The 12,801-nt window shown below is 34.4% G+C and overlaps 3 protein-coding genes across 3 annotated transcripts in view; 2 read left to right on the forward strand and 1 right to left on the reverse strand.

Annotated features, from left to right (window-relative positions):
- The window catches only part of LOAG_17286 (CAMK/CASK protein kinase), a gene marked incomplete at its 5' end in the record, with an annotated part of 16,504 nt that extends 11,463 nt beyond the window's left edge, over positions 1–5,041 (forward strand). The window contains 12 exons of the mRNA XM_020449946.1: positions 787–861; positions 1,031–1,114; positions 1,355–1,501; positions 1,814–2,044; positions 2,167–2,230; positions 2,561–2,814; positions 2,998–3,181; positions 3,537–3,640; positions 3,778–3,904; positions 4,132–4,334; positions 4,412–4,492; positions 4,726–5,041. Coding sequence (XP_020306460.1) covers positions 787–861; positions 1,031–1,114; positions 1,355–1,501; positions 1,814–2,044; positions 2,167–2,230; positions 2,561–2,814; positions 2,998–3,181; positions 3,537–3,640; positions 3,778–3,904; positions 4,132–4,334; positions 4,412–4,492; positions 4,726–4,905 — 1,734 coding nt within the window. The 3' untranslated portion in view covers positions 4,906–5,041. The remainder of the gene's footprint in view (positions 1–786; positions 862–1,030; positions 1,115–1,354; positions 1,502–1,813; positions 2,045–2,166; positions 2,231–2,560; positions 2,815–2,997; positions 3,182–3,536; positions 3,641–3,777; positions 3,905–4,131; positions 4,335–4,411; positions 4,493–4,725) is intronic.
- Positions 5,042–6,717: 1,676 nt separating this feature from the next.
- Positions 6,718–9,213, reverse strand: LOAG_08354 (hypothetical protein; the record flags this gene model as incomplete). The annotated part of the gene is made up of 7 exons (XM_003143882.1): positions 6,718–6,822; positions 7,065–7,124; positions 7,542–7,649; positions 7,884–7,972; positions 8,193–8,325; positions 8,843–8,923; positions 9,142–9,213. 7 exons carry the CDS (start codon positions 9,211–9,213, stop codon positions 6,718–6,720), a joined length of 648 nt encoding a protein of 215 aa, XP_003143930.1.
- A 2,422-nt stretch (positions 9,214–11,635) lies between these two features.
- LOAG_17287 (cysteine endopeptidase) overlaps positions 11,636–12,801 on the forward strand; it is a 4,117-nt gene continuing 2,951 nt past the window's right edge. The window contains exons 1-3 of the mRNA XM_020449947.1: positions 11,636–11,799; positions 11,990–12,095; positions 12,193–12,397. Of these exons, the coding sequence (XP_020306461.1) occupies positions 11,666–11,799; positions 11,990–12,095; positions 12,193–12,397 (445 nt within the window). The 5' untranslated portion in view covers positions 11,636–11,665. The remainder of the gene's footprint in view (positions 11,800–11,989; positions 12,096–12,192; positions 12,398–12,801) is intronic.

Below are 12,801 nucleotides of genomic sequence, written 5' to 3' on the forward strand. Positions count from 1 at the left end.
ATATATATATATATATATATATATATATATATATATATATATATATATATATATATATATATATATATATATATATATATATACACTTAGTTCTCTGTATTCATTGGTATTTCCCGATCCAGTTCTTTTTTCCTATAATCTTAGATTTCCCAATGATTGTGTAGATTAAGAAGTGGAAGTTGACGGATTTTTGGACAAGAAATTACGAATAATTCGTGAAAATTAATATCTCGAGAATTTCTTTCATCAGATTTGCCATCACCACTTCTTTACTATATTTTCATTTCTTTTTTTTCTCAGTGTTCCGAGCAGCTAAGGAGTTATTTTGTTATGTAAATATGATTATTTGTTATCTTAATAGAAGAGCTAGATAATTATACATAAGATCAACTATTTTTCGAACAACCTGATGTTTTTTTGCTGAATAGAAACGGTCATCGATTGTTTAATTAACTTATTATGTAGATGCTGCTTTCGATTTGAAAAATGCTTAATGATTTGGGAAGTCATTGGATTTGAAAGGATTTAAAAAATTTTATTCTACTTCCAGCCTTAGTTTAGATCTGATTCCACTAGATTAATCAAATCCATCAAGTTGATAATTGGTAAACAGAGAAAACATGAAGTAGAGTTGATAGATTTCGTGTTGCTTCCCTTTCATCTTTTAAATAATTATCCAACAAAAGTTTTAATTCAGCCCAGACGTTACTTGATTCAACTATCAAAATCTAATTTCAGTTTAAGCCAGCTGTTAAATAGACATTGCATAAATTAAAAATTTTGCAGCTGTATGATCGAATATCGAATTTGTCGGTTCAGCCATTAATATTAGAGCATGATTCTGCCAGATATGCTAAAGAGGTTTGATTATTCTCGGATTTATTTTTAATATTCAATTGTTTATGTTTGTTTGTTTACCGCTCTCAAAACTGATTGCTTTTCCGTTTACTCAGACGTGTCTTTTTTTGAAATTCTTCAACCCCTACAAAACTTATTTTTAAATATTTCTTATCACGATGGATGTTTTTAGTTGTGTATACAAATCGGTGGGTTCTTACAACCCTCAGCTGAAGTAGAAGAATTACGGCAATTACTTGAATCCCAAGAAATCCAGGTTTAAAGCTTAATTAATAAAACCTACGTTTACTTTTACTTCCTCCTTTTTAGTTTAATAAGGTTATTAAAACTGCTTACGACGTCAGAATTCGGTATCTAATCGTGTAGAGCTTTAAACTGCTTCATTTTCTGAAAGGAAAAAGGAAAACTATGAAGGTGATTCCTCGGCTTTCAAACCGTTTAATTCAGTATGCTTTAGGAAGGTTGGAGAAGACTTTTATTGAAATTGGATTTTTAGGCAGTACTGCAAGCATACGATGTAATAATTCATGAAATTTATGAGGGTAGTGCTAGTGGCAATTGCGCCACGGTGGAAATGGGTGGCAATGAGGGAAATAGGATAATGCATCAGCAACAAAGTGCGCCTCCACAAATATCCGTTCAGGTTGGTTCATCATGTATCTTTCACAAAATGCACAGAATAATAAATTCGATTCGCTACCTTTCTGATCAGAACAGCTTTACGGCCATGTCAATACCTTAAGGAGCCTTCAGGAATTTGATTTGACTTTGATTCACATTGAATGGACTAATCAGATATTGGCATTTATTCCCGAGACTTTGTTTCTTTCTTTTTCTTTTTTCCCTTTCTTTCCCTTTCTTCCAGACTTTTCCTCGCTAAACTTTTCCAAAATTTATTTCCTTTCCTATTATGACTATCGATTTCAAACATATTTGTATCGTATCGATTTTATAGGCATCCACATCATCACAGTTACCATTTTCGTATCTTAACGGTGGTGTACTGCGAGCGCAAACATCTCAGACAGTTACACCTTCATTTGGCACTGCGGCGAACGAATTGCCGCAATCGTTTATGCCACCGGTGCTTAATGATGATGACGATCTGATGATGGATTCCGTCAGTCGGGTACGCTTGGTGCAGTTTCAGAAGGATACTGACGAACCAATGGGAATTACTTTGAAAGTAAGCTTTCGTTATATGATACTGCAGGATTTCCACATTGCATCTTGTGATCATTTTTCGAATCAAATCGATTTCTCTTCATAAAAACTTTTTTTTCCAAAGTGTCGAATATTAGTGTTTAGGTAACGGAAGATGGTCGATGTCAAGTTGCCAGAATTATGCATGGAGGACTAATACATAGGCAGGGTACGTGGATTCTATTACTCGTCCAACTTAATCAGGAGAAAGTATTTGATCTTCTGAGGATAATTAAAAAGGATTTTTCCATTCCTCGGTATTCTAATCTTATTAAGATCTTTTAGTCTCGATAGTATTTGTTAGAAGTAGGAAGCCATTCTAATCTTCGTTTAAGATATTGAACGATAAGCTTTCTATACCGTTTTAAACTATCCAACCAAAAATTCTTGCAATTTTTTAGCTATTTTAACCCGAAATTCGAACTTCTCTGGTAGTTACATAAGTTTTTCCCAATAACCTTTAGTGTTTTTGCTCCCATTCCTTACTGATGAATTGCAGCAACTCTTCATGTTGGTGATGAAATTCGTGAAATCAATGGTGTCAGTGTGTTGAACCAAAGCGTTGAAATGCTGCAGCGATTGCTGCGTGATGCGCGTGGTGCGGTAACATTCAAGATAGTTCCGTCGTATCGCAGCGCACCACCAGCATGCGAGATATTTGTCCGAGCGCAGTTTGACTATGATCCGGGGCAAGATGACTTAATTCCATGTCCACAAGCTGGCGTTCCATTTAAAACTGGCGACATTCTTCAGGTATGAATGCTGCTAAGTCTCATTGATATATTATTGACTATGTTCAGTTTTAAGCTTTTACAGATTAGAATGCGGAAAAATTAAATGTGGATTACTAATTAATTTTAATGTATCCATCTGGACTAGCAACCGTTTTAGTAAGAAAAAATATACTGGCAGTTTGGTGATAATAAATTATTCCAGGTGATATCAAAAGATGACCATAACTGGTGGCAAGCGCGATATATCTCTCAATTTCCAGCTCTTGGAAGTGGTGGTCCCAGTGGCACCTATACTCCAGGTGCTTCCGTTGCTGGTTTAATACCGTCGCCAGAGTTGCAAGAATGGAGAACTGCTTGCTTGGCTATGGAACGAGCTAAAGATAATAGTTAGTTTAGCGAATTCGCTAAGTTTCTATAATTGAAAAAAGAACTACTGGCCATTCCTCGGCATAAGTGTTAAGAAATGATATGGTACATTGAGGAGCATCAGTTACCATCAGATCTCCAGCATGAAGTACCCAAATGTAGAATGAATCCTTCACAGGCCTCATGATCTCAGGTCCTTCCAGTGATAGCATGATTGTATGTCTAGTAGAACGTAGAATCGTCAAATGTTAAGAGTTGTTCAGCCTGATCCTTTCTTGATAGATGCTAGTGAGCTTTGTATGCAGAACCTGCTAAATATCATTTATAAATTGCCAACCTCATAATTCTGAGCGTCAATGATTAATTCTAATTTAGCGCATTGTATGTGGTTCAACAAGAAGAAAAAATATTATACAACAAAGTATCTTCAGAAACATTCCGCTTTATTCGATCAACTTGATCTCGTCACTTATGAAGAGGTAGAGACTGTCTCTTCCGTTCTTCACTTAAATCTTTTGACTCTTTGTTGTCTTTCTGGAGGACAAGATTTCAGTTTTATCCTTCGAAGACATTTATTGAGAATTGAAAGATTAACTTTCAGAAGAGTGTTTTTTAGGTGGTACGGTTGGCAACTTACAGACGTAAAACGTTGGTACTGCTGGGTGCTCATGGTGTTGGCCGAAGGCATATCAAAAATACACTTATTCATAGGCATCCACAAAGGTTTGCCTATCCTATACCGCGTAAGTATCCGGATCATTCTCTAACTGTGAAGCCAAAACTTTGAATAGATTACCTGATGAATATTAGTGTTGACCCCAAAGATTATATGGAGTGGAATTCGAGTGGAATCTTTTTGGGAGAGAAGGAAGCATCTCCTGACTCCTGGTCTATGCATGTGGGAGGAGTATTTTTGTGACTCATTGACTTTTTAACATTTTTGGATTTACATAATTTTTTTTTGTTACAGATACAACAAGACAACCAAGAAAAGACGAAATTGATGGGAAACATTACTATTTCGTGTCCAATGATTGCATGCTTGCCGACATTCAGGCAAATGAGTATTTGGAGTATGGAACTCACGAGGAGTGCATGTATGGTACTAAACTGGAAACAATTCGCAATATTCACAGGACAGGAAAAATGGCTATCTTGGATGTTGAACCTCAAGTAATTTTAGATTTTCTGCCATGTCATTGTTGTTGCTGCTACTATATTTTCTTCTCATAGATTCCAACAAATTCCAGGCGCTAAAAGTTCTTAGGACAGCTGAGTATGCTCCATTTGTCGTTTTTATCGCTGCACCAAATCTACACGGCTTACAAGATGTAAGTTTTTGAACGGAAATTGTAAATTTCTGGAAATTTTAAGACGATTTTACAATGGTGTCAGTGCCTTTATTTCTAGAATTTTCCGAAAGTATTGGCCTTTTGCTTAAGATTTTTCGAACGCAAATTTCTCGAAAAGTCACAGAAGTTAACTGTGTCATTCATTTCTTAGGATTCCAAAATTTCAAATTTTACAAAACTCATTTGCAGCCATCAGTAATAAAATATTACAGCCAGATGGTAGTTTGGAACGTTTGCTGCGTGAAAGTGAAATTTTACGGCAGGCATTCGGACATCTTTTTGATTATGTGATACTGAATAACGACATTGATGAGACAATTCGACAGTTGGAGCTTGTTGTGGAGAAGCTTAACGCCTGTCCACAATGGATGCCAGTTTCCTGGGTCTACTGATTCCTTATTGTAGGATGATCTTTGACGATGGTCCTTCATTCTTACAGAAGTTGGTTCTACCTCGGAGAATTAGTGTAGTAGTCGCCAAAAAACGTTAGGTCTGCTGATATTACTTGAAAAAGAACTTATTCCCTGGTTTTTCGCTTTTTCGAAATTGAGTCCTCGAGATAAGTGATTAATTTTATTATACAAAGGCTTTGAAGAAGATTAATAGGTAAATTAGCTATTCTTATTTTTAAAAGGTACACTAAAAAATAAAGTTTACTTGGCCTGAACTAGGCTAAAGAAGGGGTAGCCATAGACTGAGGGTAGAGGGAGAATCTTTTTTTCGTTCCGATGTTCATAAATAACTACTTTATCAGTTTTATTCATTTGTTGTGTTGCATTGATATGCTATGATCATTATTATTATTTTTTATTGTAATGTATTATGTTTTTTGTATTTAATTTGTTTTCCTTCTTTCTCAATGACTTCACGAGTTTCTCCAAATATGTCAGTTTGCAAGGCCGGCAAATTGATAATCGAAATTACCACTTCAAACTTAACAAACTTACTGTTCCCTTTTCTAACTTTAATTAAACTTCTTTAAGCAATGAATGGAATGGGTCCCCAATGTTTAGATGCAAACGTCTTCCTTTCAATGAAGTGACCTTATTACGTTATGTAAGCATACAAAGAATTTGACCGCTCATGAATACGTAAAAATCTAGTTTTTTTTTCCTTCAAGGTATTAAATAACATGTACTTTTATTACGGCCAAATATTTCCACAATAATCTTCAAGTTTTTTTAGGATTATTAGCAATGTGCTTCAAATTTTAGCTTCCCAAAGTTTCTCTTTAAAGTCCAAAGCTTGTCACTAATTTCATTACTCTCTATTTTGACGCCGTATGCTTACATACTTATCATTAATTATTGCAGAAGATCAGCTGGATTTTTGCAGCTTGCAAACCTTTATTTCTTTTATTGTTGATTCTAATGTTTTGAAAATGATAAAAGTTAAGATTGGAAGGTATTTCGTAACATTAGGAAGTGTAATGCGGAAGAGTTGATTAGTTCTAATTGCATTATTTTAATAATATTAATAATATGGGGTGGATAAATCATTAAGGGACAGATGGCTTAGGTCTAGATCTCATCCAAATTCAGGAACATTTGGCGTATCGCTGAAATGATCGTTTCATTCTGTTACATACTATGAACATATAATTTACAATCGTATAAGGAAAAATGTAATGATTCGGACGGATCAGTTGGTATTGTCGTATATTCTTCGTCAATGAATAGGTGGACTTTAGAAGAGTATTCAAGGAATATATATGCAATAAACAGGGGACGTCGTCATTTCTCCTGATAATTTTTATGATAAGTGGTTAATACTATTCATTAGCAATTAGATGGTTGATCCAAATTAGCGAGAAAATCGCCTGCACTTTGTTGGTCATCAACTTATTTCATGAAATCTGTGATATAATTTAAAAAATGGAAATCTCTTTACCTGACTGCCTGCTGTTTTGTCCACTTTTTTAATGCTTTTACTGTTGTCTCTTTTACTGCCTTTTGTAGCATATTTTCCAATACCTCTACCATCTTTCGTTTTGTTATCAGTTCCTTTCTTCTCACCTTCAAGGAATTGGTTAGTCAAGGTCAGTCTTCATCAGGACTATTGAAAGCTTTAAGTAGGATCCCTTAAAGCGAACAATATTTATTCATCTTCAGTCGAGATCATGAAGGGCAGGGTCTTACGACGTAATCTGTTGTAGATTACATCTTACGTCGTAATCTACTTCAATTGTCAGCAAATAGAGATAACTAGGCTTTGTTGTAACGGTCGGTACAGAAATAACAAATTTTACCGCCTTCATCCTCTTTCTTCTCTTCCGCACCACCACTTTCCGCTGGTTTTTTTTCTTCGTTCTCAAAACATTTCTTATAGCTGTCATGCAAATTATGGATTTAATCCAGGAGATTCTCATTCCGATAAAAAAAAAAGACATATAAAACATTTTCCTGTGACTCTAAACCACCAACTTTTCCATCTTATAACATCAATTTTCCAAGCAGTGATTAAGCACGAGATCTAATAGCTAACCTATGACAATTACATAATTCTCACTAGATTTATTTATTGTTTAATGTAAGGAAAATAGTAGTACAACCCTTTTCAGGTCGTCAAGGTCTTCAAGATTTGTGTTGGCTCTTGATTTCTGGTCATCATCCTATAACAAATTTAATGAAATTTCTTGTCCCCTATATCTATTTGCTTGGTTAGTCTAATCCAAATCGTTAAAGATTAGCCTGGACTGGTTCTATTGACTGTCGTATCATTCTTTTTTTTGGATTTTTATTCTGAAGTATGACAATTTTCGAAGTCAAGTGTTTCATAAGTTGGTAGAGATTAATTTTGGTATTTGATTTTTGCTAATATAATAAAATTAGTAGATGAGAGCCAGTTTGACTGGCTTGGCACAGAACGTCCGAGTGTAATCACTTATGACAAGGATTAAAAAATTCTAGAACGCATAGAATGGTGAATGGGTTGAAGATGTTAGAATTAGATTCTGATTCCTTTTCATAACAGCTTTCACTTCTAATATGATCATATAGAGCAGTTGATTACAAGATCCTAACTTCACCTCATTTTTTTTTTTACCATCTCTTTCAGAATCCCAGTCGCTCAATACATCATCCATGGTTGGATAATCGCCTTTGCCACGTGTTTCCTTACCTTTCGCTATTCTTTCCTATAACAGTGAACGATAAATGAAATATCGGATGTCAGACATTTCCATTCTTTCTATTACAAGTCTGCTGAAGTATTTGAAATTTTTAAAATCTTGAAATTTCAATTTTTTTATTTGAGGAATTCAAAGATCGGCGGCTTTGTATCATTCAAGTGACACTCTTGGTCACCGGTTATCAAAAATCTGCGAATGTTAAAAATGATTTTTGGTCAAAGAAGACACCGAATTTCGTACCTCTTTAGCGTTTCGTTTCATTATTTTAGGTTTTATTTCTTCAATGCGTTTTTCCTCTACCTCTTTTAACCGTTCTTTTTCTTTTTCGGCTAAATTAGGACTTTTGCTGAATTAAGACTTTTTCTAAAATTAAGATTAAAATTGAATCTACTAAAATCAAACAACTTTGATTTCCCTTTCAGGATGATAATGGTTTCTTGAGTAGCGATCAACCACGCAATCAATACATGAGAAAGCGACGCTTTTTAAGGAAGGATCACTTCTTAAAGATATTTAAACCAGAACTTTAATAATCCAACATTCAGGTACCATCTTCAACGGCTGAAGTATGTTGTTCTTCCGGTGCTGCCTTGTTTTTTTCATTCGGATTGCTACCTTTTTCCTGTTTCTCTACCATTTTCTCCTCTGGTGCTGGAGTATTTCCGATTTTTTCTTTCTTTATCTAAAAGAGGTGATCGTATGATTACTCATAACGCTTCAACGTGAATGACGTGCTGCCTTACTTTCATTTCTTCCTTTTTCAATTTTCCTTGGCAAGCAGTATTTGAATGATTAATGAAATAGGCAGATAAAAGAATACTTAAGAACTGCAATTGAATTTTATTGATAGTACACTATCCCAAATGCAAGTATTTCATACATGAATTGAAATTATTGGTAAAAGGATTACGTTTAATTATTTATTTCCTACAATTTCACATGTGACATTGGTATTGAATGACACCTCTTTTAAAGCAAATGTTCTACATAGAGTGCTTAGTGTATTTTAAAAGCATTTTAACAGTATTTTCGTTTTATTGATGAATTTCATTAATTACAAAATGTTGACATTTTGAAGTTAGAATGAAAAAAGGAATACTTTTTGCTTAGTTATTAGTAAATTTTCAAGTATCGCAAATTAAGTTAAATCTTTTAACATTTTTTGATAGTTTGGAAAGTAATGAAAAGATCAGTATTACCTCAGCTTTCTCCTCCTGATCTCTAACTTGAGGCTTTTTATGTGAGCACTGTGCTAATGAAATGATAATTATAACACCTGACTGAAATGAAACAATTTTATAGTTATATATTTCTACTTATTTTTATTTAATTATGGAGTTTTATCATTGATAGTTTTTTGAATGTTTCTTCACATCCATCTCATTCTAACATTAGGCACTTTTTTCTAAATTATTCGTTTGAAGTGGACAACCGAGAACCATTATGGGACTTATGCGTGTTTTATTGAGGTATGTTAAGAAATTCAGGAATTGCTCACCAATATTTGGTACAAAATTGTAAGAAAAAAAACGAAGACTGCTTGACTGATCCATAATAGTAATGTCGTCATTTTCTACCTGAAATATAGCTGTTTGGTCTAATCAAACATTATGCGATCTTAAAATTTAATAGGGTATCACAAAAGCGAAGATAATGGAAAATTCATGACCCTGCTAGTCATCCTCAATGATACAGGTAACCAGTGGTCAGTCATATCGGACTTTTGTACTACTTAACATTCAGAATACAAATTCTTGTGGTTTTTGTTGATTTCGCTAATGACCATTAGTTGTAAACGTTCTTTGAACCCTGCCTTCAATATTTTCTTGCGGCTTCCAACTAAATGTAGCTCTCCACTAAGCATTTTCTTCCAATACAAAAAGGATGAGTGGACGAAACTTCAATGAGTTGGATAAACGACGAACAAAATGATGATAGCTGGGAAGTGGCACCTGTTGAACTAATTCATCGAGCAAGCAGCCGTTCGTTGCAGAGAACTTTTTATACAATAGGAAAGAACTAACAGCAGTTAAAACATATAAAACTAACAAATACTGCATATTTAAAGAGAACTCTTAACATTTTCAGTTCCCCTAAAGATAATAATTCTTTTTCAAACCTGATCCAACCAAAAATAATCCAGGTGATATTCTTCGTTTCGGATAAGTTTTATGCAGAGGTACTGCTCTCCAAATTCAAATTATTTACAGATCTCATATTCCACAGTAATTGTCAAGTCTTTCCGTATTAACTCATTCATTATGACAACTGACAGTGTAAGAAATTTTGTACTTAGAAAAAGCTTTCCATATGCAGTCGTCCTTTCTCGTCTTCGGGGATTCTTAAATTTTCAAGAAAAAAACCCAAGTACAAGATCTTGATATTATTATGGTTTTTTTTTTTTGGACATTAAAATCTACTCATTGGCTATTAAAAGTTAAATCCATCTTTCACTTAGCAATTGTTTTTCAAATCATCTTGTCATTTTTTTCTGTTTTTTAAAAGTTCATCTTTCCGTCCGTTGGCTTCTACGCGCGATCTTTTACTTCGCTGATAAACATATTTTCCGTTTTTTATTTCTCATTTGTGATTTTATATTACTGTATGATTAAATGATCTTGAAACTTAGCACTGTAAAATATCTGCACAATACCTGCAATCGTTCTAATAGAAGTAATGTAACATTTAAGAAACCGGAATAAATTTAATTTTGAGACTGAAAAAGTTAAATTTATTTAAATGGAGAGACCATGGCAGTTCGACTTACAAAAACTTCTATGATATGAACTGTTTTAGGACGAAAAGAATCATTTTGTCCGATTTCTCTCCGTACAAATTGGAACATTTGATGAAAACAAGAAAGAACAGAAAGGTTTTATCCCGAATTTTGCTGGAAATCCCGGACAAGCTATTCGCTGCTCAAAACACTGTTATTGTGTCGTTCAGATTAGAGAACGACGTTGAAATTATAATTCCCAGCACTGGAGGTCACGATTCTCCCCCTCTTTTATAAAGCTATCAATCGATTTCCGGATGTCTATCAACGGCTCAAATATGATAGTTGTGCAGATGCCTTCTTAACCCCTCCTGTTAATCAACTTCACTCCTCTGCACTCTTTTCCCTCTTTCTTCACTTTATGTTTTCACTAGAAAGTCGTAGCAGTTCATAAATTCATTTCCAATTCCGATTTCAACCGATTTCCTTAGTTTGAAGCGCAAGTTTGACGATACTTACACTCAAATTCATATTTATATTAACCCATGCGCTTTTCTGATTAGATTCTTAGCCTTTGCAACTATTGCAATGAATTTCAGAAACTTGCCAAGACCGCCCTTCTCTTTTATTTACATTTGCGATAGAAACTATAGGAATATAGTTTGAACTCATTTGTTATTATTACATGCTTCAGCAAAGTGCAAAATGATTAAAGTTGACGCAAACTGTTCAGTCTTATTCGTTCGTCTATTCCAGGAAGAACGGAATCTTCTTTCAGCAACCATCTGTTTGCGGATTAAGAATAAGTGCTTGCCCCTTATTTATGTCATCAATCTTGAATTAAAAAATTTACAATTAGGAGAAAAAGTTTCTGGCTGTTATCATTGAGCTGTCAACCGCAGTGGCTTATTTTTAGTGCAAGATTTTCATCAAATTAAATCACCTAAATACAATACATTTCTCGCTACTAAAGTTTCTTTTTTTCCTTTTTTTCTAAAAAAAAAAATTTTACGACTTTTTTCATTTTTTTTTTCGCTGAGAATATATTTTATAGAGATAAGATAACGGCTACAACAAAGATAATAGTTTGTTGCAGCGCTCCGATCTATGATTCAAATAGTTTGTTGCAGCGCTCCGATCTATGATTCTGTCACATCAGAACATAGTGTGGGGAATCATTTGTTGGGAAATGAGTTTATCATGGAAGCATTCTCATTTCATCAGTTCACCTCATCAATTTACTATAGTGCGCTGTCACAGTCATAACAAACAAATCTTTCAGGTATTTTATTTTAATTCCAAGAAAATGTGCGGAATGCCTTTGCCACTATTAGTGTGGTTTTTTCTCCTTTCTTTGTACTATTCCACAGCTGTAGCGTTGGTCAATGATCCACAAAGTTCCACGAAGTCTCTTTGGCAGGCTTCGAAAGAAAAGAAGAGGTGAGTGTATTCTGATGTAAGCAATTTTTGGCTACGATTAGAATTCCACATGATGTGAATTGTAAAGATAGATAAAGCAGGAATTTCTGAGACTAGAAATTATGGTCTTTTTTTACAAATTAATTTAACTTAAGTACTGCTTCCCGCTTAGATTTGAGGTTGCAAGAATGCATATTAAATATTTTTGCAGATTTGTCGTTGATGAGTATAGAAACACTAAAATAGCTCCAGAAGCAGAAAATTTGTCCGACCAGGAACTTATTGATTACGTCAATTCGCATCAAACATTGTGGAAGGTAAATCATTAATGAGGGTCAGTATTAGATAAAATGTGAAAAGAACAGTAGATTTGTTTGAAGGTTGCACCAAGTTCATTAGCGGGTGTATTTTCAGGCGGAAATGAATAAATTCAATTTATATAGCAACACTGTGAAATACGGTTTGCTTGGTGTAAATAACATGAAACAATCGGTGGATGGAAAGAAGAATCTGTCACCAACGCGACACTCTACTATATTTATTCCGGAATCATTTGATGCTCGTAAACATTGGCCAGAATGTGCTTCACTTAGAAATGTCCGGGATCAGTCTTCTTGCGGTAAAACTTACGACTCTCATTCTAACAAAATGCACCTTCGAATATAAAGATATAGGTCTTTCGATTCTGCGCAGATGCTCCAAATATTTGATATCTATATTTTGAAAAGTAGTTCAGGTTCATGTTGGGCAGTAGCTGCTGTGGAAGCGATGTCAGATCGGATTTGCATTATGTCGAAGGGAAAGAAACAAGTAACACTTTCAGCGGATGATCTTCTGAGCTGCTGCAAAACCTGTGGTTTTGGGTAAATTGCTGCATTTTTTATTTCAGATTTCATATTCATTCACCTTTTTTCTTTTTTCAGTTCGTCTTTCAGTTATTCGAGGTCATAGGGCAACTGCTAGGAGAGCAAATTAATTCCTGAGTAGTAACCATTCCTTCTTAATTGTCTAACTGTCTGTAAC

The sequence above is a fragment of the Loa loa genome, assembly GCF_000183805.2.
Source record: "Loa loa unplaced genomic scaffold supercont3.57, whole genome shotgun sequence".
NCBI classification, from domain to species: domain Eukaryota; kingdom Metazoa; phylum Nematoda; class Chromadorea; order Rhabditida; family Onchocercidae; genus Loa; species Loa loa.